The sequence below is a fragment of the Mesoplodon bidens genome, assembly GCF_964165515.1.
Source record: "Mesoplodon bidens genome assembly, chromosome: 11".
Lineage (NCBI taxonomy): Eukaryota > Metazoa > Chordata > Mammalia > Artiodactyla > Ziphiidae > Mesoplodon > Mesoplodon bidens.
In genome coordinates, this window is record NC_138167.1 from 2568187 (window position 1) to 2594475 (window position 26289).

At 53.3% G+C, this 26289-nt stretch overlaps 1 protein-coding gene across 2 annotated transcripts in view; it reads right to left on the reverse strand.

The window, feature by feature from the left end:
• Nucleotides 1–26289, reverse strand: part of DDX11 (DEAD/H-box helicase 11) — a 33244-nt gene that overhangs the window by 1649 nt on the left and 5306 nt on the right. Inside the window, exons 3-24 of one of the 2 annotated variants that reach the window (XM_081247872.1) lie at nucleotides 23585–23833; nucleotides 22780–22866; nucleotides 22334–22488; nucleotides 15453–15498; nucleotides 14598–14705; nucleotides 14368–14455; nucleotides 13769–13980; nucleotides 11676–11828; nucleotides 10844–10890; nucleotides 10459–10538; nucleotides 9552–9596; nucleotides 9384–9451; nucleotides 6870–6908; nucleotides 6588–6699; nucleotides 6319–6450; nucleotides 5708–5820; nucleotides 2196–2268; nucleotides 1621–1880; nucleotides 989–1138; nucleotides 662–730; nucleotides 443–543; nucleotides 5–89 (exon numbers count right to left, since the gene is read on the reverse strand). In XM_081247872.1, the coding sequence (XP_081103998.1) occupies nucleotides 5–89; nucleotides 443–543; nucleotides 662–730; nucleotides 989–1138; nucleotides 1621–1880; nucleotides 2196–2268; nucleotides 5708–5820; nucleotides 6319–6450; nucleotides 6588–6699; nucleotides 6870–6908; nucleotides 9384–9451; nucleotides 9552–9596; nucleotides 10459–10538; nucleotides 10844–10890; nucleotides 11676–11828; nucleotides 13769–13980; nucleotides 14368–14455; nucleotides 14598–14705; nucleotides 15453–15498; nucleotides 22334–22488; nucleotides 22780–22866; nucleotides 23585–23833 (2472 nt within the window). The remainder of the gene's footprint in view (nucleotides 1–4; nucleotides 90–442; nucleotides 544–661; nucleotides 731–988; nucleotides 1139–1620; nucleotides 1881–2195; nucleotides 2269–5707; nucleotides 5821–6318; nucleotides 6451–6587; nucleotides 6700–6869; nucleotides 6909–9383; nucleotides 9452–9551; nucleotides 9597–10458; nucleotides 10539–10843; nucleotides 10891–11675; nucleotides 11829–13768; nucleotides 13981–14367; nucleotides 14456–14597; nucleotides 14706–15452; nucleotides 15499–22333; nucleotides 22489–22779; nucleotides 22867–23584; nucleotides 23834–26289) is intronic. The other variant, XM_081247871.1, reaches the window with a different exon arrangement.

Below are 26289 nucleotides of genomic sequence, written 5' to 3' on the forward strand. Positions count from 1 at the left end.
TCACGAGGGTCTGGTCCAGGTAAGCCATCTTCTCCTGCAGCTCTGCAGACCTGATGCTGGGGAAGGGCATGCCCACCATGACCACACACCTAGGGCGGAGGCACACATGAGTCACGGCAGCTGGGCGGTGCCCAGGACAAGGGGCCCGTCCTCACCCACACCTCCACTCCACTCCACTTCCTTCCCACCTCTCCTTCCCCTCGTCCCTACCACCTGGAGAGGGTTTTCTCAGCGGAGATATCCAGTCTAGACCAAGGAACTGAGTCCTGATCAAGTTAGGGGCTGCCTGATTTTCCACCTGGCCCCAAAGGCCCTAGTTCAGAGTTGGTGCATCCGTGCGCCTCGCGGGTGACGGGCCTGAGCAGTCAGCCCGGGTGTGGACTCAGAAGGCACCACATGGGTGGGTGTCAGAGCCGCGGGAGATGGGAAGCCCACCCCTTACCGGCCAAGGTTGTCAGAGAAGTTGATGCCTTCACTCATCTTCCCTCCGACCACGGAGAGCATCAGGGCCCCGGTCACCATGCCCCCTGCCTGGCCACAGTGCTGCAGGAAATACCCAGCCCAGAGCTGCAGAGCCAGAGCGTGGATGCCAACCACGGTACTTTCAGCTGCCAGCGCCACGTGCCCTTTGGACCCAAGGCCTCAGAACTACACCTCTTACCTTAATGCACCTGGAATACTCCAGCAGCACCTGCTCCACCTGGTTCACTCTCTGGGGCTCCTGAAATATCTGAAGGTAAACATATAATGTCTCCCAGAAAAGGGTTTCAGAATGCCTGGGTCTTGGGTCGCTCTTGGCCTTATGTTTTCCAGACTGGGGACTGGAGAAGCCCACAGGGCCAGGGCCCTTGGGGAGATCCCCTGGATGGTTATCAGGGATTGGAAGCAGGGGTCAGGAACTAGCAGAAGCCCCTGCACACAAATCCAAGGAGGAGCTCCGGGTGCCACCGTCCTCTCAAGTGGGAAGTCCAGCTGAGCAGTCACTTACCTTCTTCCTGACAGCCAGGCGGGCCAGCAGGCCACTCTTGTCCCAGTGGGCGTGGACCTGGCGTTGGTATTCATAGGAGGGGAAGAAACAGACCACCCCTCCCGGCACCACGTTGCACAGGTTACAGAGGATGCGACCTGTCTCATCCATCTGGGGAGGGAAGACGAGGAACTGCCACGGAGCCATTCCTGAAGCCCCCCCAAAAGGCTCAAAGCCACGTACAGCGACCCACGGGTGACTTCGGGGGAGCACGGCCAGGTGGCTCCCCCGGGGCAGAACGTGCCACCCTCCCTACCACACCCCCGACGATGCTTCTGGTGCCTGGTAGCATCTGTGACACGCCACCGTGCCGGCACACCAGAGCTAAAACCCACCGTGGGGTGCCGCTCAGTCCGCTCTGCTCCAACTCCCAGCAACCTTGTGGGGATTAAGCCCCGTCTGTGACAAATCAGGCACTGAAAACCCCAGGCGTGCCACTAGAGGTGTGCCCCCAACACCCGCATTCCTGCCCAGGCGGAGCCCACAAAGCCAGACGGCAAGAGAACCAAAGGCACTGAGCAGCCTGCTCGTGAGCTTCGTTTAAAGAAAACGTCCTCAGCAGCCGAAGGCGTGAGGGTGGAGACGGCTCAGACCTTCCGTGGTAAACTTCTAGATCCTGCCCACCCTGTGCCAGCTGTGATGGGAGAGCCCAGCGCCTGAATGCTCGGCCCTGGGCAGGGTGCCCCCAGCCCATAGTCTGCCTCCTGCCCCCGCAAAGGCCGTGGGAAGGCAGGCTGCCTGGTACGGACCATCTGAGGCAGCTCTCTCTTCTGGTACGTGAATTCCAGCTGCTGGTTGGAGGGCCCGCTGCAGATGACCAGGGGCAGGATGTTGTCTGCAGGGATCACGTGACCTGGCGAGACCCAGGGAGGCTAGAGTCGACTGTCCCGCAAGGCACAGTCCAGGAAGAGCATCCCCCCAACCCTGTCTTCCAGACTAGGAAGAGCAATTCACAACACACGCCCCCCACCCCGTTTCCACACGGGACCAACTCGGCGATGCCCAGGTCTCTCCGTGCAGACACGGGATGCAGAGCAGGAGAGCCCGGAGATGGGGGAGCTCGCAAGGAAGCTGCCCTCTTGTGGCCTCAGCCCCCGGGCCTGATAACAGCACACGGCTGAACTGTGGCACGAGGCCCCGCCCCGAAACCCTGGGCATGGGTCCTCACCACAGGAGAACTCCACCACGCGCTCAGCTTCCACCCCGGCACATGCCAGCAGCTGCTCCCGGAAGTCAGACACCTGCAGACCACAAAGCCAGTTCTGTCATCTCCCAGAGGCCTGGGCCAGGAGGCGACCAGTACGTAAGAACAGAAAAAAGAGGCAAAAGGAAAGGCTGGTAACAGATTCGTTAAAAGAAAAAAAATAAATAATGATACCCAGTGTTGGCAGCCTCATTTAAACCACTTGTGGGAACAGCAAGAGAAATTCAGCAATTTGGAACAGTGTTTCTAAACTCTGGCTATGCAACAAAATCACCACTCGGAATTTAAAAAATATACGTATGGTCAGGGCCCAGCCCAAACTATTGAATAAGAATCTCTAGTGGGAAAACATATGCATTTGTATTTTTAAAGCGCTCCAGGTTTTCACCTATCAAACTGGCAAAAATCCCAAAGTCTGACTGCTCTCTGGAGAAACAAGCATTCTTACATGTCGCTTGTCGGACACAGAATAGTACAACTCCTGTGGAAGGGGAATTTGACAATATTTAACAAAGTAGACATATTTTTACTTTTTAACCCCCAATCCCCTATCTAGGCATCTCCCCTGAAGTACAGCTCCACAAACCAAACATAGGCGCAAGGACAGTCCTTGTGAGGTTATCTGTAATATTCTGCATTTCAAGAGAGACTGGCTGAAGGAGCTACCCTATCTCCCCCAGCAGACAACCATGCAGCTAACAGAAGGAACGCAAACCACCCTGTGCACTGGTGAGGTGTGGTTGCCAGAGCGTGCTGGGAAGTCAAAGCTGACTGACCTCCCTTTAATGTAAGAAAGGAAAGGGAGGGCTTCCCTGGTGGCGCAGTGGTTGAGAGTCCGCCTGCCGATGCAGGGGACGTGGGTTCATGCCCCGGTCCAGGAGGATCCCACATCCCACATGCCGTGGAGTGGCTGGGACCGTGAGCCATGGCCGCTGAGCCTGCGCGTCCGGAGCCTGTGCTCCGCAACGCGCGGCCCTCGTACTGAAAAGAAAAAAAAAAAAGGGGGGGAAAAATATTTGCTCATCTTTGCAAAAAAAAAAAAAATTATAATGAAACACTGGAGGAATAGACCAGTAGCTAATAAAAATGATTACCTTTGGGACTGGGGAACGGTTTGAAGAGGGACAGAGGTGAACCATACAGATGTGGACATTTTTAAGAACATAAGAAAGTAAAAAGGCAAACTGTAAAACAAAACAAAAACTGAAAGCCTAGCTCCCTATCAAACTCCGAACATAGCCACACAGAGAAAAGCTTGACTTAAAGTGACTTTATATCACTAATGACCACATATCCTTAGTGGGGTACTTTAAAGGCAAAAAATAAATGCATGTAAATGAATTCAATCAGTAGTTTCTTGTTAGAATACTGGTATAATTTTTTTGGCGAGGGGGCACGCTGTGCAGCATGTGGGATCTTAGCTCCCCAACCAGGGATCGAACCTGTTCCCCCTGCACTGAGAGTGCAGAGTCTTAACCACTGAACCGCCAGGGAAGTCCCAGAATACTGGTATAATTTTGAAACTATTTTAAGTATATTTGGGATAGAGCAAATAAGTAATTATGTTAATGTGATAAGAAATCAAACTGCAACTTAGCAGATACTACGTAAGGTCAAGTAAAATGACTGAGTGATTTTGATACAGAAATGTCACTGTGGACTCATGTCTGAAAACTATTCCCTAGGTCTGTCCCCTGAAATGGCCTATAAACGGTGATGACACCCTAGCTCCCAGATGCTGGTTTCTAAGTACCAATCCCCATTTGAAGAAACCAGAGCACCCTGGAGAAATGAATGATTCCAGGTCTGGGGCAAGGAAAGTGTTAAGGTGAGCCTGGGACATTTTTTTGTGCTGAATGCAGGGGAAGCATCCCAAGACTAAGGGGGCCATGTCAAAGGGACCAGAGCAGCATGAGGGATTCCCACAGGCCAAGTCTTAGAAAATCTGAGCGTCTAAAACAGCGACTATGGACTTCCCTGGTGGCGCAGAGGTTAAGAATCCACCTGCCAATGCAGGGGACACGGATTCGAGCCCTGGTCCAGGAAGATCCCACATGCCGTGGAGCAACTAAGCCTGTGCACCACAACTACAGAGCCTGTGCGCCCCAACTACTGAGCCCGTGAGCCACAACTTCTGAGCCCACGTGCCACTACTGAAGCCCACGTGCCTAGAGCCCGTGCTCCGCAACAAGAGAAGCCACCGCAATGAGAAGCCTGCGCACTGCAATGAAGAGTAGCCCCCGCTCACCACAACTAGAGAAAGCCCGCGTGCAGCAACGAAGACCCAGCGCAGCCAAAAATAATTAAAAAACAACAGCAACAAAAAACAGCAACTATAAATGATTCTAATACACCAGTAAATAAAAATCTACTTCTATACACAAGAAAGAAAAATGGAAAAATAATACAGCTACAGGGGTGACTCTAACAGGAAGCTGAGGTTGGGAGCTGACGGCTTGAGGAGGTTGACGAGCCTTTGCCTTTCAGGCTGTAAGTCTTGGTTCTAAGACATCCTAAGGAAGTGACCGCTGTGCAGAGATGCAAATGTATTTCCCACTCTACCGTTTAAAACAGAAGAACTGCAAATCACCTAGATACCTGACAAAAGAAGGGTGGTTGTATGTAATAGATTCACGTAACGGAATAAAGTGCAGCCAGAGTTGGGCAGAATAAATGCATATTTGCTGACAAGGAAAAATGCTGAAGATGCTTTGCTGAATGAAAAAAAGCAAATTATAACAGCAGCATGTGGAGGTACCAGTTTTTTTAAAAATATGTATGTGTATTTGTAAAAACTATGAATACAAGACTATTGTAATGGGCTTCCCTGGTGGTGCAGTGGTTGAGAGTCCGCCTGCCGATGCAGGGGACACGGGTTCGTGCCCCAGTCTGGGAAGATCCCACATGCCGTGGAGTGGCTGAGCCCGTGAGCCATGGCCACTGAGCCTGCACATCTGGAGCCTGTGCTCCACAGTGAGAGGGGCCACAACAGTGAGTGGCCCATGTATAGCAAAAAAAAAAAAAAAAAAAAAAAAAAAGACTATTGTAACGATATACACCAAAACGAATCTTTTGCTGGTGGAATTATGATCTGTTTCCTGTTTTTGCTTGTCTCTGTTCCGTACAATGAAAATATAACAGTTTGCTAAATACGTATACTAAAACTTAAATTTATAAGAGAAAGAGAAGGTTGTATCTATGGTGGGTACAGGAATGGAAAGGCACTCCATTCTGGGTCTGAAACTCCAGAATGGCTTTCTCTGGAGAAGTGGCTACAGAAACACCAGGGCAGGGCAGTGCCCACCCCACCCCAGACCCAGCCATGAGACAGTACAGCAGTGCCACCTGGTGGACACTGCGTGGCCGGCTCAAGCTAACCCCTTTCTAGTTGGGGGACTCACAGGATGGGAAGAGGCCTGATGCTACATCCTCCCCATCCCAGCAGCTGGGCGCGAGAGGCTGGGCCGTGTCCTTACCGGTTGCATGGTGCCCCCTGCAAGGACCACCGCCCGGCATTCCTTTACCACCTGGGCAAAGTGCACGGCTGGATTCAGGAGCAGGAATTTGAGGCTGCTCTGACTGAGGCTGCCTAAAGAAAGACAGAAAGACAGCTACATGGAGAAAGGCAGGTGCAGGCCCAACAGAGACCTCCATCTGCCTGAGACAAAGGGGATGTCCAGTCAGGTCCATGTAGAAGCCATACAAGATACAACTTTCTCTTTAAATTAGACCCATCTCATCTCCAGGACAACCCTGAGGTAGATGGCAGGATTGTCTCCCTTTTCACACGACCAACTGAGATTTAGGGAGAAACTGGTCCAAGTCACGCAGCTCATAGATGATGGAGCCGCAACTCCAACAAAGCCCACCTGGCCTTCACACTGGGCTACGCGGAGTCTCTGGCAACCTTGCCCGAGACCAGCCAGCAGCCCAGCACCTCTGCATCCCCCCTCACCCCTCCTCACCCCCTCGACTACTGGCGTGGGTCACAGGTGGCCAGTTTTCACCTATTTCTGCGTCCTAAGCTGGTGGGGTACCAGATGGAAGTAAAGCAGCCTGGCTCCAGGCTGGCTCCTCCCAGGGTTACCTTGACGGCTCAGGATGACCCTGCCATCCTGGTTGGCAGTGGTGAGAGCTGCGAGGAAGCCTTCAATGTGCATCAGCGGAGAAGCAGGCCGCGGCGCCCTGTCCTCCCCCTCCTCCGCGGGGGCTGCAGGAGCTGCACAGAGCAGAGGAAGGAGGAGGGTCTGGGAGCCCGGACAGCGGGGGGCTCCCTGCACCTGGGCTAAAGCCATCCTCCGGGAAGACCATGCGTGAGGAAGGCCAACTCTTGCCCAGGCTCCCCCTCTGACTCACCCACAGTCACCCCCGGCTGCAGGCTCTGCAGGAAGTGCTGGAACCCGGACAGTTTGGGCTGCTCCCTGGAGGGCGCCAGGACCGTCCCGTACCTCTCTGTGAAGCCGAGGAGCTGGGACGGGGATGAGAGCGGTGGTTGTGAGAGGAGCTGGACGGGCCCCTCCCCGCCCCCGACGAGCTGCCGCACGGTGAGCACGGAGACGGGGCGTTCGGAGGTTCGGCGGGGCAGGAGAAGAGACGCACGGAGGACAGCGATGGGGGCCCGCGCAAAGGGACACGTACCTTTCTGCTGACCATGCTCTTTTCACAGTAGCGCTGCACCTGTGAAAGCAAACCCAGCCAGAGGCGCCGGGAAAACAAATCCAGCTGGAGAAAGCCACCTTCCAAACGACAGGAGCAGGCCCACGCCACCCCCCAGGTGCCTAAAGCGCCTCTTGTGGTCGCATCAGCCTCCTGCCTGAGGCCTCCCCTCTGCCACTGTCCCCCCGCTGCGTGCACACGGTGCCCTGCCACAGGAGAGACTCGGCAGCACGGCACAGCCTCCCCTCTCTAAAGGTGCTTGGTGATGGCCACGTCCCCTCTGCTCTCCTGCAACATGACAGCAAAGCTGGACCTTGAGAATTAAGAGGTAGCTTTTTAAAAATCCTATAAGCAAAAGCACAACACAAAAGGGAGAGCTGGGCTAGGTCAGGGGCGTGTGGAGGAGCTTGGTTGTGAGCACAATGTGCAAGATGAGGGGTGTGGAGCCCCTAAAGATCTCTGAAAAGGGGCCATCTTCCCTTAAGATTCACTGGGGATGAGAAAACCATAATTCAAAAAGAGTCATGCACCACAATGTTCCTTGCAGCACTATCTACTATAGCCAGGACATGGAAGCAACCTAAGTGTCCATCGACAGATGAATGGATAAAGAAGATGTGGCACATATATACAGTGGAATGTTACTCAGCCATAAAAAGAAATGAAATTGCGTTATATGTGTAGGGAGGTGGATGGACCTAGAGTCTGTCATACAGAGTGAAGTAAGTCACAAAGAGAAAAACAAATACCACATGCTAACACATATATATGGAATTTAAAAAAAACGGTACTGGGAATTCCCTGGTGGCGCAGTGGTTAAGAATCCACCTGCCAATGCAGGGGACATGGGTTCAAGCCCTGGCCCAGAAAGATCCCACATGCTGTGGAGCAACTAAGCCCGTGGGCCACAACTACTGAGCCTGTGCCCTAGAGCCCATGAGCCACAACTACCGAAGCCCGTGCACCTAGAGCCCATGCTCTGCAAGGAGAAGCCACCGCAACAAGGAGCCCGTGCACCGCAACGAAGAGTAGCCCCCGCTCATTGCAACTAGAGAAAGCCTGTGTGCAGCCATGAAGACCCAACACAGCCAAAAAGTAAGTAAATAAATAAATTTAAATAAATAAATAAATAAATAACGGTACTGATGAACCTAGGGGCTGGGCAGGAATAAAGATGCACACAGACGTAGAGAACACACTTGAGGACACGGGGAGGGGGAAGGGTAAGCTGGGATGAAGGGAGAGAGGCACGGACTTATATACACTGCCAAGTGTAAAACAGCTAGCAGGAAGCAGCCGCATGGCACAGGGAGATCAGCTCAGTGCTTTGTGACCAGCTAGAGGGGTAGGATAGGGAGGGGATATGGGGATATGTGTTACGTATAGCTGATTCACTGTTATACAGCAGAAACGAACACACCATTGTAAAGCAATTATACTCCAATAAAGATGTTAAAAAAAAAAAAAAGATTCACTGAGGAACTCCCTGGTGGTCCAGTGGTTAGGACTCTGCGCTTTCACTGTCGAGGGTGCGGGTTTGATTCCTGGTCGGGGAACTAAAGATCCTGCAAGTTGCGTGGCGTGGCCAAAGAGAAAAAAGAAAAAAAGCCACCGGACTATAGTCTGTAAAAGTGACAGGAGGCAGAGAACAGGACCAGAGACCAGAAAGGAGCGAGGAGGGAAACCGCCTGCCCTGGGGCAGCAGCTGTGGGATGAGAGCACGGGGTCAGGGCCTGGCAGCGTGTGGATGCGAGGCGAGGGGGGAAGGAGTCCAAGGCCATTCGGCCTGCCGCCCGCCTGGCGGGGGATGGCAGCAACCAGGCCAGGGGGCAGCTGGTGTGAAGGGGAAGGGGGAGCGGGGCCTCGAGCCCGCGCAGCTGGGTCGCCCCGGGCTCCGCCGAGCACCACCAGCCCCCTCATGTGCGCGGCGTGCTGTCCTCCTGGGCCGGGGAGTCTGAGCGACGTGGTGCCCCTCCCTTGGAGTCACGGGACCCACGCGCTGCCTTGGACACGGTGCTCTGTGTCGTTAGCAAACCAGACTCACTAAGGTGGTCTGTCAAGGGACAAAGCCTGTGCCCCATCTGGAGGGAGCAAAGGTTGAGGCTGGGCCCAACCCAGGCCAAGCACCCTAGCCGTGCTCTCAGGCACCTCAGCCCGACAGCTGGATCGCAAAGTCATTCGTGCTCTGCCCAGAGCCCGGGGAAGACTGTGCCCGAAGACAGACAAGAGGGGAGGCACCTGCGAGTGTCTCCTTATTACAAGAGAAGGCACGGCTCTCTGTGACCCTCCACCCCAGGCTGAAGACTCTGCCCTCCCCGACATGAGCCGTGTGTAAGGATTAGGTACAGTAACTCTATAGACCCTCGGACCTCTTGGCTGCTCAAGGACAGAAGGAATTTACTTTCTATTCCTTCCACCGTCTTGACACTGTTCCGCCCACGGGGGGTGGGCAGAAAAGGAACCTGGGTGTGCCAACACACAAAGGCGAAAACCTACCTTGAACAGGTTGATGTTGTCGATCTGGCTCTGAAAGAGGAAGTCGCTGATGGTCTTCAGCTCCGTCCCTAAGAGCAGACAAGCGAAGGGCCCTGAAGTCCTCGCTCTGAGGACCACGGCCTCCGGGCCCCAGAGGGCAGCTCAGAAACGGCTCCGACCTGCTCTTACCTGCCTGAGAGAGGCTCTGGGTATTGGGGTTTTGCTTAATGTCCCCTAAAAAAGAGAATCAAACAGGTCAGGACGGCGGGCCTCTGGCCCCCATCTTCTCCCTCTACTCTGTAGTTATCGAGTAAGAACGTTCCTATCTGAAGGGGTCTTCTGCCATTTACAGCACCCAAAGGACCCACGGAGGGGGCAGGAGGGCCCGGGGGCCCTCAAGGTCTGACCCACGTGTTGCACACGCGGCCCGAGCCTGACGATGTCATCCTTTCCCACATCCTCCGAGGAGGCGGGGATAGGGACACCCCACTCCACACGGGCACCAGCAGGAGATGCCCAGGCTGCATGGCAGAGACCAAGCGAAGAGCATCAACGTGAGACAGATGCCCCCAGAAAAGCCCTGCTGCCTTTCTGCCCTTCAGCGTCTATAAAAAGCTTTCATAGGAACTGCCAAAGGGAAGTCGTGTGGCTCAGAATAATGCAAAGACGTGCGGGCCCCGGAGCCAGAAGACTCCAGTCCCTCTCACTGGGCTCACGAACCAGAGGCCAGTCACCTCTGCTCCGGGCTTCAGTTTACTGGCCTGAGGGTTACCATGCCTGCACTGCTTTCCTCACAGGAGCACCCAAGTCCTGAGTCCCATCACTGTGACGTAAAGTGTCATACACACGTTTATATCGCAATATATTATTATTACTGCTACCTGTGGAGTCGGGCCTGGCAAAATAAAGAGGACTAGAACGGGGGCAAATCAACCAGGGCTCCAAACAAAGATCTAAGGCCGGACAAATAAGAATTTTCTAAATCAATGGCCAAGGCAATTCCTGAGAGACGGAAACCCCAGGGGTCCTGACTGGCATCCGGGGAACAGAGGCCAGCAGGCTCAGCAGCTGGCCGCAGGGCAGGGATGCTCCTTACCGCCCAGCACAGTCACAAACTTCTCCAGCAGATACAGGATCTGCTTGATGTACATCAGGTTCTTGGCCTTCAAGCGCTTCCTGGGGAGAAGCCAATGGATATCAGCGGGAGGACCCTGACTTCCCCGCCAGGTGCCTGAGCTGAGGCCCTCCTGTCTGCTGTCTTCCCAGCTGGGTCACGAGCTACACACACTCTCCCAGAAGGGTGGCTCACTGTGGCCCAGGGCCTGCACGGCCTCCTGCGGTGCACGCCTAACGAACAGGAGATGAAGGCACGCTGGCCCCGGCCAGACGCTACCCTGGTGCCTCCTCTCGCAGGCTGGCTTTGGGGTGCCGAGGCTGAGCGGGGCCTTCCCCACCCCTCGGGAGGCGAGGCAACGTCTCACCCATATCGTTCCGTGTACTGGAGCAGCTGGGAGTGGGCCTGGCAGAGCTGGGGGAGAACAGAGAGCAATGTGATGGCAGAGCGGGCCCTAGACCAGCCGCCTGGGGCCGTGCCAGCCAGCGATGCCCCCGGCGATGCCTGGAAAACGCCAGCCCAGGACGCTTGGGGGGCAATCGAGGTGAAGGGGGGCTGGTGCAGTGGCATCCACTGAGGGTCAGGGAAAGGGGAAGACGATGACGCGCAGTAACGAACGTCCCTGCTAGTGCTTCCCGGGGTGGGAAAGACATGCCGTCTGCTGAGAGAGCCGGTTCAAGGCAACCGTCACAGCTCAGTCCAGGCCAACCGGCACTGGGCAGTCCAGGGGGTGGGTGTCACGTGGGCTCGAGGGTCAGAAACCGTGGTCAAATCCCAGGCTGACCTCAGGGGCGGCGCTTAACCCTCTCTCAGCCTCCGAGTCTCTACGTAAAACAGGCGCCAGCCCGATGCAGAGTCAGCGTGAAGATGAGAGGCACCCCCCGTGGTGCAGGGCACATAATGGGCAATGAACAGTGGCGTTCAGAAACCCTGAGCATCCCTCAAGGCAGTATCAACAGTAACATCCAGCTGCACAAGGACCCCTGCTTCTCATCCCACCATCCAGGTCACAGAGACCTGGTTAGCAGCACCCTGGCCTGGAGGACTCTGGTCGACACAGGCTGGGGAGAAGCAAGCAAAGTGCCCGCTGCCTGGGCTGGGTCCCGTCCTAAGTCGTGCTGGGGAGCCCCGGTCTCGGCTCAGCGCGCCCGCTGCCCCCCACGGCAGGCCCTGGCCTGGGAAGGCAGAGGCCGACCCACCTGGGAACCGCTGACCTCCACGCTGTGGATGCCAGTGATGGTGTCGATCAGGTTGTGGGCCTCGTCGATGACCACCACCTGGCCCTGCAGCCGGATGCCCGCTGCCTGCCGGGCAGCCGCGTGCAGCAGCATCTGGTAGGGCAGCACCACCAGCTGGAGGGGGAGAGGCGGCCTGAGGTGGGAGCAGGACCCCTCCCACGGTGGGTGGGTGGGCGGGCCCGGCCACCCCGCAGGCCCAGCGTGCCCGGTTTCACTTCCTACCTGGAACACGCGTAGGGGGACACTCCGGAGGGAAAGCTAGAGCAGCGCACTGTGCTTGGAGCTCTAGAACCTTCCCCGGAAAGTCTTATGTGGAACGTCAGCTACGGAACAGAGAACTGGAGCCGACTGCACTTCCGAGTGGACCAAGGGCGGAGGGGCCTGGAGCCCCTGCTGCGGAGCCCCTGCTGCGCCAACGCAGCCCCTAACACACCAAGGTCCCTCAACACACCGTGACAGCACTGGGGCCCAGAAAGCAGCCCTGGGTTCTGGCCCTGGAGCTGCCACTTCCCAGCTGTGTGACTCTGGGACAGTCAACCTTTCTGAGCCTCGGCTTCCTCGTCTGCAAAACGGGCTTGATCAAGTATATCTCAAATGAGGGTTAAGGCGGGGAAGGCGGGGGAGGCGGGGTAACAAAAATAAAAGCACTCTGTCAATTTCTTAGGTGCTGTGTTGTTCTGACGATTTTCCAGTTAAAAGGATATCAATAAAGTGAAAATCAAAAAAAACTGGAAACTTAAGGCCCAGGTTTTAACACTGGCTCCATTACTCATTTGCTGTGAGAAAACAGATCAATCACTTAACCCTTCTGGGCCCCAGGGGTCCTCACGTGTAGAATATGAATAATACCTGCCTTAGCTATTTCAGTGAGCTACTATAAACAAAAGCGACGTGAAAAGTGCCTTAAAAAGTCAAGATCATAAGAGTTTCAGGATATCTCACTATATTGGCACCCAAGTGTGTCCAGACCCCAGGAGGGCTGAGAGCACCGCGAGGCTGGGAGGGCTGCCCCGTTTCTCGGTGACCCTCCACACTCGGTTCCAGGCGGCACACTGACAAGCGTCTAACTGCCAGGTAACGCTATTACCAACACAGTTCCCTACGTCTTTAAAAATCTATGGAAGTCTTCTCTTGATTATATGAAATTCTCCATAAACGCTACATTATTTCCAAAAGTCATTCAGGGCTTCCCTGGTGGCGCAGTGGTTGAGAGTCCGCCTGCCGATGCAGGGGACACGGGTTCGTGCCCCGGTCCGGGAGGATCCCACATGCCGCGGAGCGGCTGGGCCCGTGAGCCATGGCCGCTGAGCCTGCGCTCCGCAATGGGAGAGGCCACAGCGTGAGAGGCCCGCATATCGCAAAAAACAAAAACAAAAAGTCATTCAAATTAAGGGAGTAGAAAGAAAAGTTAAATCATACCACCAGATAACAATCACATCTTTTTTTTTTTTTTTTTTTGCGGTACACAGGCCTCTCACTGTTGTGGCTTCTCTCGTTGCGGAGCACAGGCTCCGGACACGCAGGCCCAGCGGCCGTGGCTCACGGGCCCAGCCGCTCCGCGGCATGTGGGATCCTCCCGGACCGGGGCACGAACCCGTGTCCCCTGCATCGGCAGGCGGACTCTCAACCACTGCGCCACCAGGGAAACCCACAATGATATCATTTTTGACTCCATATAGCAAGTCTAGGGAAGGGTCTCCACCTGTGCTGCAGGCAGGTGCACAGGGTGGGACGACCACGCACCCAAAGGGCACCTGGAAAGACCTTTACGTCCCGTAGCTCCCCACGGCACTCTAGTTTCTGCCCTGGCGCTAATGTGCCATCCCCCAGGACGCCAACTGTCCCTGCAGCCCAGAACCACCTAGGCACCTGGGGCCTCCTCCAACCCTATGTACCAGGAGAGAGTGGGTAACGTGTCCTCAGTGGGCGGTGTGTCGAGCAGACAACCACGGCCGGTGACACCCTCCTGAACCGAAAGAGGATTGAGAACTCCCTCCTGGGCCCCGCTCAGAGCCAAGAGCCAAGAGCCACCGCCCAGCCTCCGGGGTCTTCACCTGGGCTGCTGGAATGGCGAACCGGCTCCCGTAATAGGGACAGGCCCGAGCCTCCTTCCCCAGGGCCACCAGCTGCTCGATGTCCTTCACCTCCACCAGGACCTCGTCCCGGAGGAACTGCAGTTGCTTATGGTTGTAGAAGGGGCAGGTGGCCCGCGGCTCCAGCCTCCTCCTCCGCCCGGGCTTCTCCTCCTCGACGACGCTCTTCTTCTCTGAGGGGGGGCAGGCACAGGGGCAAAGGCAGAAAGAACCTCAGCTGAGGTTCTGACCCCGGGGCCAGAGGGGGTCTGTACCACGGGGCGGGGCCTCTAAACCCTTCCGGAACTGCTGCTTACGGACTCTTCGAAACATCCTGGCATTTTACCTCGTCTTCTCTAGAAGAGGCCTATACTATCACCCCATAGCCAGGGTACTGGACTAGATCCGGACTGAAAAGCAAAATAGACCTTCTTCCCCATGCGAGGCTCTTTAGGAAGGAAGCCAGGTCTGCTCTGCCCTCGTTCCCACCGTTTCCCCTGTCCCGGGGCTGCTTCCGTTCCTCCCAGGGCTGCACATGGTCCCTGAGGCCCTTCCTAGAGCCTCGGGGCGCTGGCGGCTACCGTGTTTGCTTCGCTGCAGCTCCACACAGCGGTCGTTGATGAGCTGCACAGAACCCAGCTTTCTCACATCTTCATTGACACAGAGATTCTACAAGACAGAGGAGAGGGTGAAGGACGCAAGGCCGGCTAAGCGACACAGAGCAAGCCACCAGGCCTGCCCGCCTTCCAGGAGCAGGTCCTTCCTTCCAAGGACCAGCAAGGCACAGGGGCAGGTCCCTCCCTGCGCTCACCTGCCGAGAGCCCAGGGAGACCAGCCGAGTGTCCTTGCCGAAGGGGCTCTTCCGCACCTCGTGCACGAACTGGGCCAGCTGCGAGTGCGTCCGACTGCAGTAGTAAATCTGCTCGGGGGAGCGGGGTTCAGGGCAGACTGTCAACCCCAAACGCTCTTGGCATAGCAAGGAGGGCTGGGGCCCGAGAGGCCGAGGGAACGGAGAGGGCGGCCGGGACACAGACCTAAGGAAGGCGAGCGCCCCCGGCCAGACCTCTGCGAGCCCTCAGGCCAGGGCGTCCCCCTCCCCTCGGTCACGCTGAGCCCGGGCTCCTGCCCCTCTGCGAGGCTCGGTCATCTCAGGAAAGGGAGTTTCCCCTCAGTGGTGGCTCCTGACACAGGGAGGACTCCGAGAGTCTGGGGCGTAGGGCGGAGCAGGGCGGGCGGGTCCCCACGCACCTCCCAGGGCTCGGGGGCCGGAGCAGGAGGAGGCTGAGCTCACCCCTCTCTGTGCGCCCCTCCAAGATTTAGGAGAGCTGGGGAGGAAGAGAGGGAAAGGGGGGTGGGGGGGGAGTATCTAATTTCAACAGAGAAACCCGAAGTCCCACACACACAAAGCCCGAGCAGCGTCAGAACCACACACAGCACCCAGCACCCCAGGCCAGAGGACAGGGGACGAGCCACTGAGAGCCGGGGCAGAGCTCCCGTCCCCCACCTCCGGCCACCCCAGTGGAGAGGCTGCCCCTCGACGCCCTGGGGTGCAGGCGTCTCCCGGGGACCCAGCCCCCCTGCCAAGTGAGCACCTGGAGACTCGGGGGCTCCCACCTCCTCCCTGGACCCAGGTCGGTCACAGGAGACCCGGGACCTGGTGTCTCACCTTAGTTACATGTTCTTCCTCCAGGTCATCCTCATCTGCGTCTACTCTGAGAGAGGAAAAAACAAACAGCATGGAAAAAGTCTTCTCGGAGTTTTGTGTTTTGTTTTTATTCTCCTAGAAATTCAATTTTTTTTTTAAAGCAGAAATGCGCATTGTTTAGGGCTCTCAGAGAGAAGTTATCAACAGGGTCGGCCTCCTGGTCAACAGAGGATTGTTCAGGCAGCTGTGTGAAAGGCTGGGATTTAAATCACACGCCACGTGGGGACAAAGTCAGCAGGACCCCATGAGGGGCTGCGTGTAGGAGGGAGTGAAGAACATCTTGTGTTCAGAACCAGGTGGGTGTGTCCTCAGAGGCTGGTGTCCCCCGAACCCAGGGTGTCGGAAGCCACAGAAGCTAAGCTGCAGGACTGGCGGTCCTGGTCTGGACCCTAGCGAGTACTTTTTCCTTGAATATTCGCAAACTCCACTCAAGTTTTTTACCTTGTCCCCTGGGAAGGAGCAGAAGAACAGGAAAGGCCACGGGGCACCGGCTGTTCCTGTCCCCCCCGCCCCCAGAGAGAGATGGGGACGCAGCCCTGGGCAGGATCACAAGTGTTAGTTCTAATTCAGGCCCTGGAACCGGTGCCTCAGGGCAGGACTCTGAGCACCAACGCGGAAAAGCCCAGGACCAGATGGTTTCACCGGTGAATTCTACCAAATAGTTAAAGAAGTAATGCCAATGCTTCTCAAACGCTTCCAGAAAACCGAAGAGGAGGGAATACTCCCAAACTCATTTCATGAGGTCGGCGTTACTCTGACACCAAAGTCGATAAGAGTACCAGAGGAAAAGAAAACTAAAGGACAGTATCCCTGCTGAATATAGATGCAAAAATTCTCAACCAAAGCACACCAATTTCAACAGCACGTTAAAAAGATCATATTTCACGATCAAGTAGGATCTATCCCTGGGACACAAGGATGTTTCAACATAAGCAAATCAATAAATGTGATACATCACATTAACGAAATGAAAGACAGAAAATCATATGATCATCTCAACAGATGTAGAAAAAGCATCTGACAAAATTCAACATCCTCTCATGATAAATATTCTCAACAAATTGAAGAGAAGGAACATACCTTAACACAATGAGGCCATATGTGAAAAGCCCGCAGCTAACATCACACTCAGTGGTAAAAGGTTGAATGCTTTTCCTCTAAGATCAGGGACAACGGTGCCCATTCTTATCACTCATCCTCTACATAGTACTAAAGTCCTAGCCAGAGCAATCAGGCAAGAAAAAGAAATAAAACGCATCCAATTTGGAAAGGAAGAAGTAAAATTGTCTGTTTGAAGATAACATGATTTTATATGTAGAAAACCCTAAAGATTTGACCAAAAAATTGTTAGAACTAATAAACAAATTCAGTAAAGTTGCACGATTCAAAATCAACATATAAAAGTCAGTTGCGGGCTTCCCTGGTGGCGCAGTGGCTGAGTGTCCGCCTGCCGATGCAGGGGACACGGGTTCGTGCCCTGGTCTGGGAGGATCCCACATGCCGCGGAGCGGCTGGGCCCGTGAGCCATGGCCGCTGAGCCTGCGCGTCCGGAGCCTGTGCTCTGCAACGGAAGAGGCCACAGCAGTGAGAGGCCCGCGTACCGCAAAAAAAAAAAAAAAAAAGTCAGTTGCATTTCTATAAACTAGCAACAAACTATCTGAAAAATAAAAAAAACAATCTCATTTACAATGGCATTAAAAATACTTAAGAATAACTTTATCCAAGAAGCTGAAAAATCTGTATGCTGAAAACTATAAAATTTTGATAAAAGAAATTGATGAAGACACAAATGGAAAGATAGCCCGTTTATGAATCAGAAGAATTAAAGCTACTAAAATGCCCATACTACCCAAAGCCATCTATAGATTCAACTCAACCCCTACCAAGATTCCAATGGCATTTTTTACAGAAACAGAGAAAACAACCCTAAAAATCATACAGAACCAGGAAAGATAGCCAAAGCAATCTTGAGAAAGAAGATCAAAGCTGGAGGTATCAACACTTCCTGAAAACAAACTATTATTACAAAACTACAGTAATCAAAACAGTACAGTACTGGCATAAAAGCAGACACACAGACCAACAGAACAGAATTGAGGGCCCAGAAATAAACCCCTGTGTATACAGTCAACTAATTTGAAAAGGGGGCCAAGAATACCCAATCGGGAAAAGACAGTCTCTTCAACAAATGGTGCTAGGAAAACTAGATATTCATATGAAAAAGAATGAAACTAGACACCTATCTTACACCACTCACAAATTAACTCAAAACTGATTAAAGACTTAAATGTAAGAAACCTGAAACCATAAAACTCCTAGAAGAAAACATAGGGAAAAAGCTCCCTGACATTGGTGTTGGCAATGATTTTTTGGATACGACACCAAAAGTACAAGCAACAAAGCAAAAATAAACAAGTGGGACTATTTCAAACTAAAACGTTTCTGAACAAAAGAAACCATTAACAAAATGAAAAGGCGACATATAGAATGGGAGAAAATATTTGAAAACCATATAGCTGATAAGGGGTTAATATCCAAAATATATAAGGAACTTGTACAACTCAATAGCAAAAAAACACAAAAAACAAAAAAACACACCAAAACCCAAACATAATCTAATTTAAAAATAGGCCGGGGCGGGGGGTGCTTCCCTGGTGGCGCAGCGGTTGAGAGTCCGCCTGCCGATGCAGGGGACACGGGATCGTGCCCCGGTCCGGGAGGATCCCACATGCCACAGAGCGGCTGGGCCCGTGAGCCATGGCCGCTGAGCCTGCGTGTCCAGAGCCTGTGCTCCGCAACGGGAGAGGCCACAGCAGTGAGGGGCCTGTGTACCGCCAAAAAAAAAAAAAAAAAAAAAAAGATAAAAAAAATGGGCAGGGGAACTGAATAGGCATTTTTCCAAAGAAACATACAAATAGCAAACAGGTACAGGTACATGAAAAGGTGCTCAACATCACTAATCATCAGGGAAATGCAAATCAAAACCACAATGAGATATTACCTCACACTTGTTAGAATGGCTATAATCAGAAAGACGAGATAAATGCTAGTGAGGATGTAGAGAAAAAGGGAAACCTTAGTGCACTGTTGGTGGGAATGTAAATCGGTACAGTCACTATGGAAAACAGTATGGAGGCTCCTCAAAACATAAAAGTACCATATGGTCCAGCAATCCCACTTCTGGGTATTTATACAATGTAAATGAAGTCCCTATCTCAAAGAGATATCTGAATCCTCACATTCACTGCAATGTTACTTACAAAACCAAGACATGGAAGCAACCTAAGTATCCCTTGACAGATGGATGGGTAAAGAAAATACGGTGTGTTTTACATACACACACACAAACACACACACATACAAAACGCAATATTATTCAGCCACTAAAAAAAGAAGGAAATCCTGCCACTTGCAATAATATGGATGAAACTTGAGGGCATGCTAAGTGAACTGTGTCAGAGAGAGAAAGACAAATACGGTACGATCTCATGTATGGAATCTAAAAAAACCAAATTCAAAGAAACAAAGCAGACCGGTGATTTGCTAGGGACTTGCGGAGGGAGGGTGGAGAAATGGGCGAAGGTGGTGAAAGGGTACAAGCTTCATTATAAGATGTATAAATCCTGGGCATGTAATGCACAGCATGGCGACTATGGTGAATAATACTGTATTGTAAACCTGAAAGCTGCTAAGAGAGCAGATCCCAAACGTTCTCACCACAGAAAAGAATGCTGAGTCTGTGAGGTGAAGGACGTGTTAAACCTTACGGTGGGAATCATTTCACAACATATACATATACTGAATCATCACTTAGGCACGTTATACGTCGACTATAGGCAGACCTCATTTTATTGCTTTGCTTTACTGCTCTTCAGAGATACTTAAAGTCTGTGGTGGCAACCCTGCATCAAGCACGTCTATCGGTGCCATTTTTCCAACAGCATGTGCTCACTTAAGTGTCTCTGGGTCGCATTTTGGTTATTCTCTCAATATTTCAAACTTTCATTACTATTATACTTGTTACGGTGATCTGCGATCAGTGGTCCTTGACGTTACTACTGTAAGTGTCTTGGGTGCCCCGAACCACACCCCTACAAGATGACACACTTGACTGTTGAATGTCGTGTGTGCTCTGACTGCTCCACTGACCAGCCACCCCCCGTCTCTCTCCCTCTCCTTGGCTCTCCTTCTTCCCTGAGACACAGTCTTGAAATCGGGCCAGTTAAGAACCCTACAACGGCCTCTAAGTGTTCAAGGGAAAGGAAGGGTCACATGTCTCTCACTGTAAATCAAAAGCTAGAAATGAAGTAAGCTCAGTGAGGAAGGCATATTGAAAGCTGACAGGCCAAAAGCTTGGCTTCTTACGCCAAAGAGTTAGCCAAGCTGTGAATGCAAAGGAAAAGTTCTGGAAGGAAATTAAAAGTGCTGTCCCAGTGAACACAGGAATAATAAGAAAGTAGAACGGCGTTATTGCTGATATGGGGAAAGTCTGAGCGGTCTGGATAGAAGATCAAACCAGCCACAACATTCCTGTAATCAAAGCCTAATCCAGGGCTTCCCTGGTGGCGCAGTGGTTGAGAATCTGCCTGCCAATGCAGGAGACGTGGGTTCGAGCCCTGGTCCGGGAGGATCCCACATGCCACTGAGCGACTAGGCCCGTGCGCCACAACTACTGAGCCTGCGCATCTGGAGCCTGTGCTCCGCAATGGGAGAGGCTGCGATAGTGAGAGGTCCACGCACCGCGATGAAGAGTGGTCCCAGCTCGCCGCAACTAGAAAAAGCCCTCGCACAGAAACGAAGACCCAACACAGCCAAAAATAAATAAACAAACAAACTCCTACCCCTAACATCTTAAAAAAAAAAAAAAGCCTAACCCAGAGAAAGGCCCTAACGCTCTTCACTTCTATGAAGGCTGAGAGAGGTGAGAGAGCCGCAGAAGAAAAGTCTGAAGCTAGCAGAGGGTGACTCAGGTTTCAGGAAAGCCGCCGCCTGCATAACATTAAAGTGCAGAGTGAAGCAGCGAGTGCTGAGGCAGAAGCTGCAGCAAGTTACCCGGAAGATGTAGCTAAAGTGGCTCCACCAAACAACAGATTTTCAGTGTAGACGAAACAGCCTTATATTGGAAGAAGATGCCATCTAGACTTTCATAGAGAGAAGTCAATGCCTGGCTGTCAAAACTTCAAAGGACAGGCTGACTCTCCTGTTGGGGTTAATGCAGCTGGTGACTTTACGCTGAAGCCAATGCTCATTTACCGTCCGAATATCCTAGAGCCCTGAAGAATGATGCTAAATCTACCCCGCCTGTGCTCTGCAAATGAAACAGCAAAGCCTGGATAATAGCACATCGGCTTATGACACAGTTCATGGAATATTTTAAGCCCACTGTTGAGACCTACTGCTTTGAAAAAAAAGGCTGCTTTCAAAATATTAATACTCACTGATGATGCACCTGGTCACCCAAGAGCTCTGATGGAGATGGACAGGGAGATGAATGCTGGTCTCATGCCTGCTAACACAACATCCATTCTGCAGCCCACGGTTCAAGGAGTAACTTTGACTTTCAAGTCTTATTATTTCAGATATACATTTGTAAGGCTTTAGCTACAGATGGATCTGGGCAAAGTCAATTGAAAACCTTCTGGAAATGATTCACCATTCTAGATGTTATTAAGAACATTTGATTCATGGGAAGGGGTCAAAATATCAACATGAACACGCGTTTGGAAGAAACTGATTCCAGCCCTCATGGATGACTTTAAGGGGTTCAAGACTTCAGTGGAGGAAGTCACTGCAGATGTGGTGAAAACAGCAAGAGAACTAGAATTAGAAGTGGAGCCTGCAGATGGGACTGAACTGCTGCAATCCCATGATGAGCTTTAATGGATGAGCAGTTGCTTCTTATGGCTGAACAAAGAAAGCGGTTTCTTGATATGGAATCTAATCCTGGTCAGGATGCTGTGAAGAGCCTTGAAATGGCAACAAAGGATTTAGAAAACTGCATCAACTTGGTTGACAAAGCAGCAGCAGGGTGTGAGAGGACTGACTCCAATTTTGAAAGAAACTCTACTGTAGGTAAAATGCAGTCAAACAGCGTCGCTACTACAGAGAAACTGTCTGTAAGAGGAGGAGTCAATCGATGGGGCAAACATCACCGTCACCGTATTTCAAGAACCTGCCGTGGCCCCCCCCGGCCCTCAGCAACCATCACCCTCATCAGTCAGCTGCCACCAACAGTGAGGCAAGACGCGCCACGCCGACAGCAGAGGCTCAAAGGGCATTTGTGAAATTGAAGCACGAATGACGGGGAGGATCTCACGGGGATGGCGTGGGCTAGAAACGGCCCGGTTGTTACCTTCAGCATTTCTACTTCACCCAGGAAGTTATAGCTCACAAATCAGAAACCTATGAACCTAGACCAAGCGAAGCCTCAGGTGAAAAGAAAAACACGGGCTGAGGACACCTCGAGGGCTTACATCACAAGCCTCACACGGCTCAGTTTGGTAGAGCCTGAGACTTAGAGCCGGGCCAGCAGAGGTTCAAATCGCCGGCTGGTGGCCTCGGCCGAGGCACAGCATCCTGCTGGGCTCGGTGTCCTGGGTGCAGAGTGGAGACCAGAATACCACAGAGGGTACGGAAGTGACACCTGCCTGGGCTAGCAGAGCCAGCCATCGTCATCCTTTCGTGCCCCGAGGAGGGGCCTCGCCGGGGGAAGAGGGCAGGCAGCCGGGTTTCTGCCCCGTCGGTGCCCCATGAGCGACCAAGAAGCCAGGCCCAAGAGGAAGGAGCCCCGCGCAGCCACCCCGGGGCAGGGGATGCAGGAGACGCAGGAGACGCGCTCTCACCCGCTGGCCGAGCCTTTCTCCTTGTCACTCTCGTACTCGGCGAGGACCAGCTCCTCCTCCTCCCCACAAGCCAGCTGCTGCTCGGACCCCGTGCCTGCTGCCAGCATCTCCTGGCTCAGGCGGAGGAGACGCTCAGTTTCTTCATCTTCCTGTCTCTGCGGAGGAGCGTGGCCGGTGGGGAAAGAGAGAGAAACCTCAGTGCCAGAGCCCCACCCCCTGGCGAGGCAGCCTCCGGGGCCGGGCCAAGGGCAGCGACACACACGCCATCAACATGGGCCTCACCCGACGGGCATCAAGGCCCCAGGATGCGTCCCTCAGCGCAGGCTGCCCTGCTACCAGGAGAGGAGCGTGTAGCCAGAGAGCGCCGGGCAGGGCCGAGGTCCCGGACCAGCTGCACCCTGAGGCCCCATGCAGGGGACGCCACCCGGACACGGGCCGCCACTCACCATGCGCTTGGCTGCGAACTTGAGCGGCGCATTGTGACGGATCTGCTGCAGGCGCTCTTCTCGCTTCTTCCTCCTGACCTGCCCCTCCTAGAGGGGAGGGAGCCAGAAAGGAGACCCCTGCAGGAAGCCCCAGCCTCCCCCGGAGTCGGAGTCGCGGCACCTCAGCCCAGGGCCTCCGGCCCCCGCGCACCTCCCTGCCCTGCCAGCCTCCTGTCAGCCAAGCTGTCGAGCTCGCTGCTGCGGGAAGTGTGCGCCTCCCGCCCGAAGCCCCACTCTCTCCATCCAGTGCAGCCCGTAAGCGAGTCTGCAGCCAGGGAAGCGTGTGGCCACTGGCAACGGTGCGGTTCCTTTCCTGGGAAAGAATGGGAACCGCCAACCTAGGGAAGGCCTGGTGACATCGGCTTACTACAGACAGCGAGGGCGCAGCACCATCCACCCGGGAGGCGGCCGGGGGGCCGAGAGGCACTGCAAGGACGCGAGCTGTCCTGTTCGGGATCCACCCGAAATCCTCCCGGAGGCCCCGTTTCCGGATCACCCCACCTCTCGTAACCCGATCTCACATTTTTTTTTTAATTATTATTATTATTATTTTTTTTTTTTTTGCGGTACGCGGGCCTCTCACCGTTGTGGCCTCTCCCGTTGCGGAGCACAGGCTCCGGACGCACAGGCCCAGCGGCCATGGCTCACGGGACCAGCCGCTCCGCGACATGTGGGATCTTCCCGGACTGGGGTACGAACCCGTGTCTCCTGCATCGGCAGGCAGACTCTCAACCACTGCGCCACTAGGGAAGCCCCTCGATCTCACCTTTAGTCGGTCCACCAGGTCCCTTTCTTCTTTCTTCTGCACAAACTGAGTGACCCAGTCGGGCTCTCCAGCGGACCTCGGGGAGCCTGGGCTCTGCTGGCAGGAGGGTGGGGAACACGGGGCCTGGTCCTTCCCATTGGTTAAGGGGTCGGCTCCGGCCTCAAGGAGACGCTCCTCCTCTTCCCGTTTCTTCCGTTCAAAGTCGCGGAGCCAGGAGAGGGCCCCACAAATGAGACTTAAGGATTTTCCCTATGGGAAGAAAAACGTTCTCAGAAATAGAGGATGAGAAACGAAACTTCCCTAATGACCTTTCCCGTTTTGTTTTTTTAAAGCTTTTTTTTTTAAATTTATTTATTTTATTTTATTCATTTTTGGCTGCGTTGGGTCTTCGTTGCTGTGCGTGGGTTTTCTCTAGTTGTGGCGAGCAGGGGCTACTCTTTGTTGCGGTGCACAGGCTTCTCACTACAGTGGCTTCTCTTGTTGCAGAGCACAGGCTCTAGGTATGTGGGCTTCAGTAGTTGTGGCATGCGGGCTCAGTAGTTGTGGCTCACTGTCTCTAGAGTGCAGGCTCAGTATTTGTGGCTCACGGGCTTAGTTGCTCTGCGGCATGTGGAATCCTCCCAGACCAGGGCTCGAACCTGTGTCCCCTGCCTTGGCAGACGGATTCTTAACCACTGCACCACCAGGGAAGCCCAGCTTTCCCGTTTTAATAAAGCCTTCGAGGGAGGTCTGACTTTAAATATCAGAGGGTGCTCTAAGACCAGCCTCGGAAAGGAAGGAAAAAGAAGGGAACTGGCAAGAGAATGGCTGGGGAAAAAACAATAGGAAAAAGGGAGAAATAAAAGTGAAATTCTTTAATTATATGGCTCACTGGTCCTCCAAGAATGAAAGTGGCTTATCAAGTTGCATGTAAGTACTGCAGGTCATCATAATTAGAAGAATGGGAAAAACTGAATCAACAGCCCAGAAAATAAAGCCAAAAAAACGCACAGCATGAAACCCCGGATATGACTTGCCTGGGGGGAGATGCAGCCAACGTGCGGACAGAAGGTGATCAGCCCCGTGAGTCCCAGTGTCAGGAAACGTTAAAGCCAGCCAATTGCTCTGGGGAGCACAACTGTTGGTTTAAAGACCAGAATTCTCCCCGTAGGTCCTTGATATGGGGTGAATTGTGTCCCCCCAAATTCACATGTTCAAGTCCTAACCCCCAGTGTCTCAGAATGGGACCCTACTTAAAAATAGGGTCATAGCAGATGTACTGAGTTAAGAGGAGGGTGGCCCTGACCCAGTAAGACCGGTACCCTTGTAAAAAGGGGAAATGTGGACACAAAGGCAAGGAAGGCAGACGATGGGAAGAGACGGGGAGAAGCCCGCCGACCACATGCGGAGGAGAGGGGCCTGGACAGCCCTGCTGACACCTCATTCGGGACTTCCAGCCTCCAGACTGTGAGACAATAAATTCCCGCCATTTTGCCCACTCCATCTGTGGTGTTTTGTGATGGCAGCCCGGGCAGACAAAGGTAATAATTTTATGATGAAGTGTGATACTGAGAGACCACTGGATGGTGTGAGCGGAACAGGCCTAAGTACCTTAAAAACTACACAAACCTTTAAAAGACAACTTAAAAAAAAGACAGAAGATTATTCAAGGAAAAAAAGAGACTAAAAATATATAACTACACCAGGAAGAAAGCTCCATCTTATCTATCACAAGAAGGTCCCAATGACTAAAATCAATAAAGCGAGAAACAGCAGCATAAGCTTGTAATTTCAACATATTCTATCCAAGTATACTTCTTAAGAAACAGTTAAAAGACTTAAAATCACCTGCCCAAGGAACGTTTGATAAATATGACTTTTTAAATGATAGGCACTGTTGTTTGATTCAGTGTTTCACATGACTTTAAAGAGAGGAAGGGCTTCCCTGGTGGCGCAGTGGTTGAGAGTCCACCTGCCGATGCAGGGGACACGGGTTCGTGCCCCGGTCCGGGAAGATCCCACATGTCGCGGAGCGGCTGGGCCCGTGAGCCATGGCTGCTGAGCCTGTGCGTCCGGAGCCTGGGCTCCGCGACGGGAGAGGCCACAACAGTGAGAGGCCCGCGTACCACACACACACAAAAAAGTCTTTAAAGAGAGGAAGATGAGATGTTTAACAATGTCAGATGTGGCAGGTGGTCGGATGGGGACCTGACCTCCTCAGATCTAATTACAGGAAGTTGCTCCTGACCCCAACCAGTCTTTCGGTGGGGTGGGTCAGGAGGGGAGAAGTCCCATGCACTGGGTTTATTTATTTATTTTTGGCCGCACTGCACAGCACGCGGGATCTTAGTTCCCCAAGCAGGGATCGAACCCACGGCCCGTGCAGTGGAAGCACAGAGTGGACTGCCAGGGAAGTCCCCACGTGCACTGGATGTAAATGGAAGGTCGGATACTGGTAGAAAGATGCTACTTTAAAAACCCCTCGGGCTTCCTTGGTAGCACAATGGTTAAGAATCCGCCTGCCAATGCAGGGGACATGGGTTCAAGCCCTGGTCCGGGAAGATCTCACATGCTGTGGAGCAACTAAGCCCGTGTGCTACAACTACTGAGCCTGCGCTCTAGAGCCTGTGAGCTACAGCTACTGAATCCCTAGCGCCTAGAGCCCGTGCTCCGCAACGAGAAGCCACTGCAATAGGAAGCCTGCACACCGCAACAAAGAGTAGCCC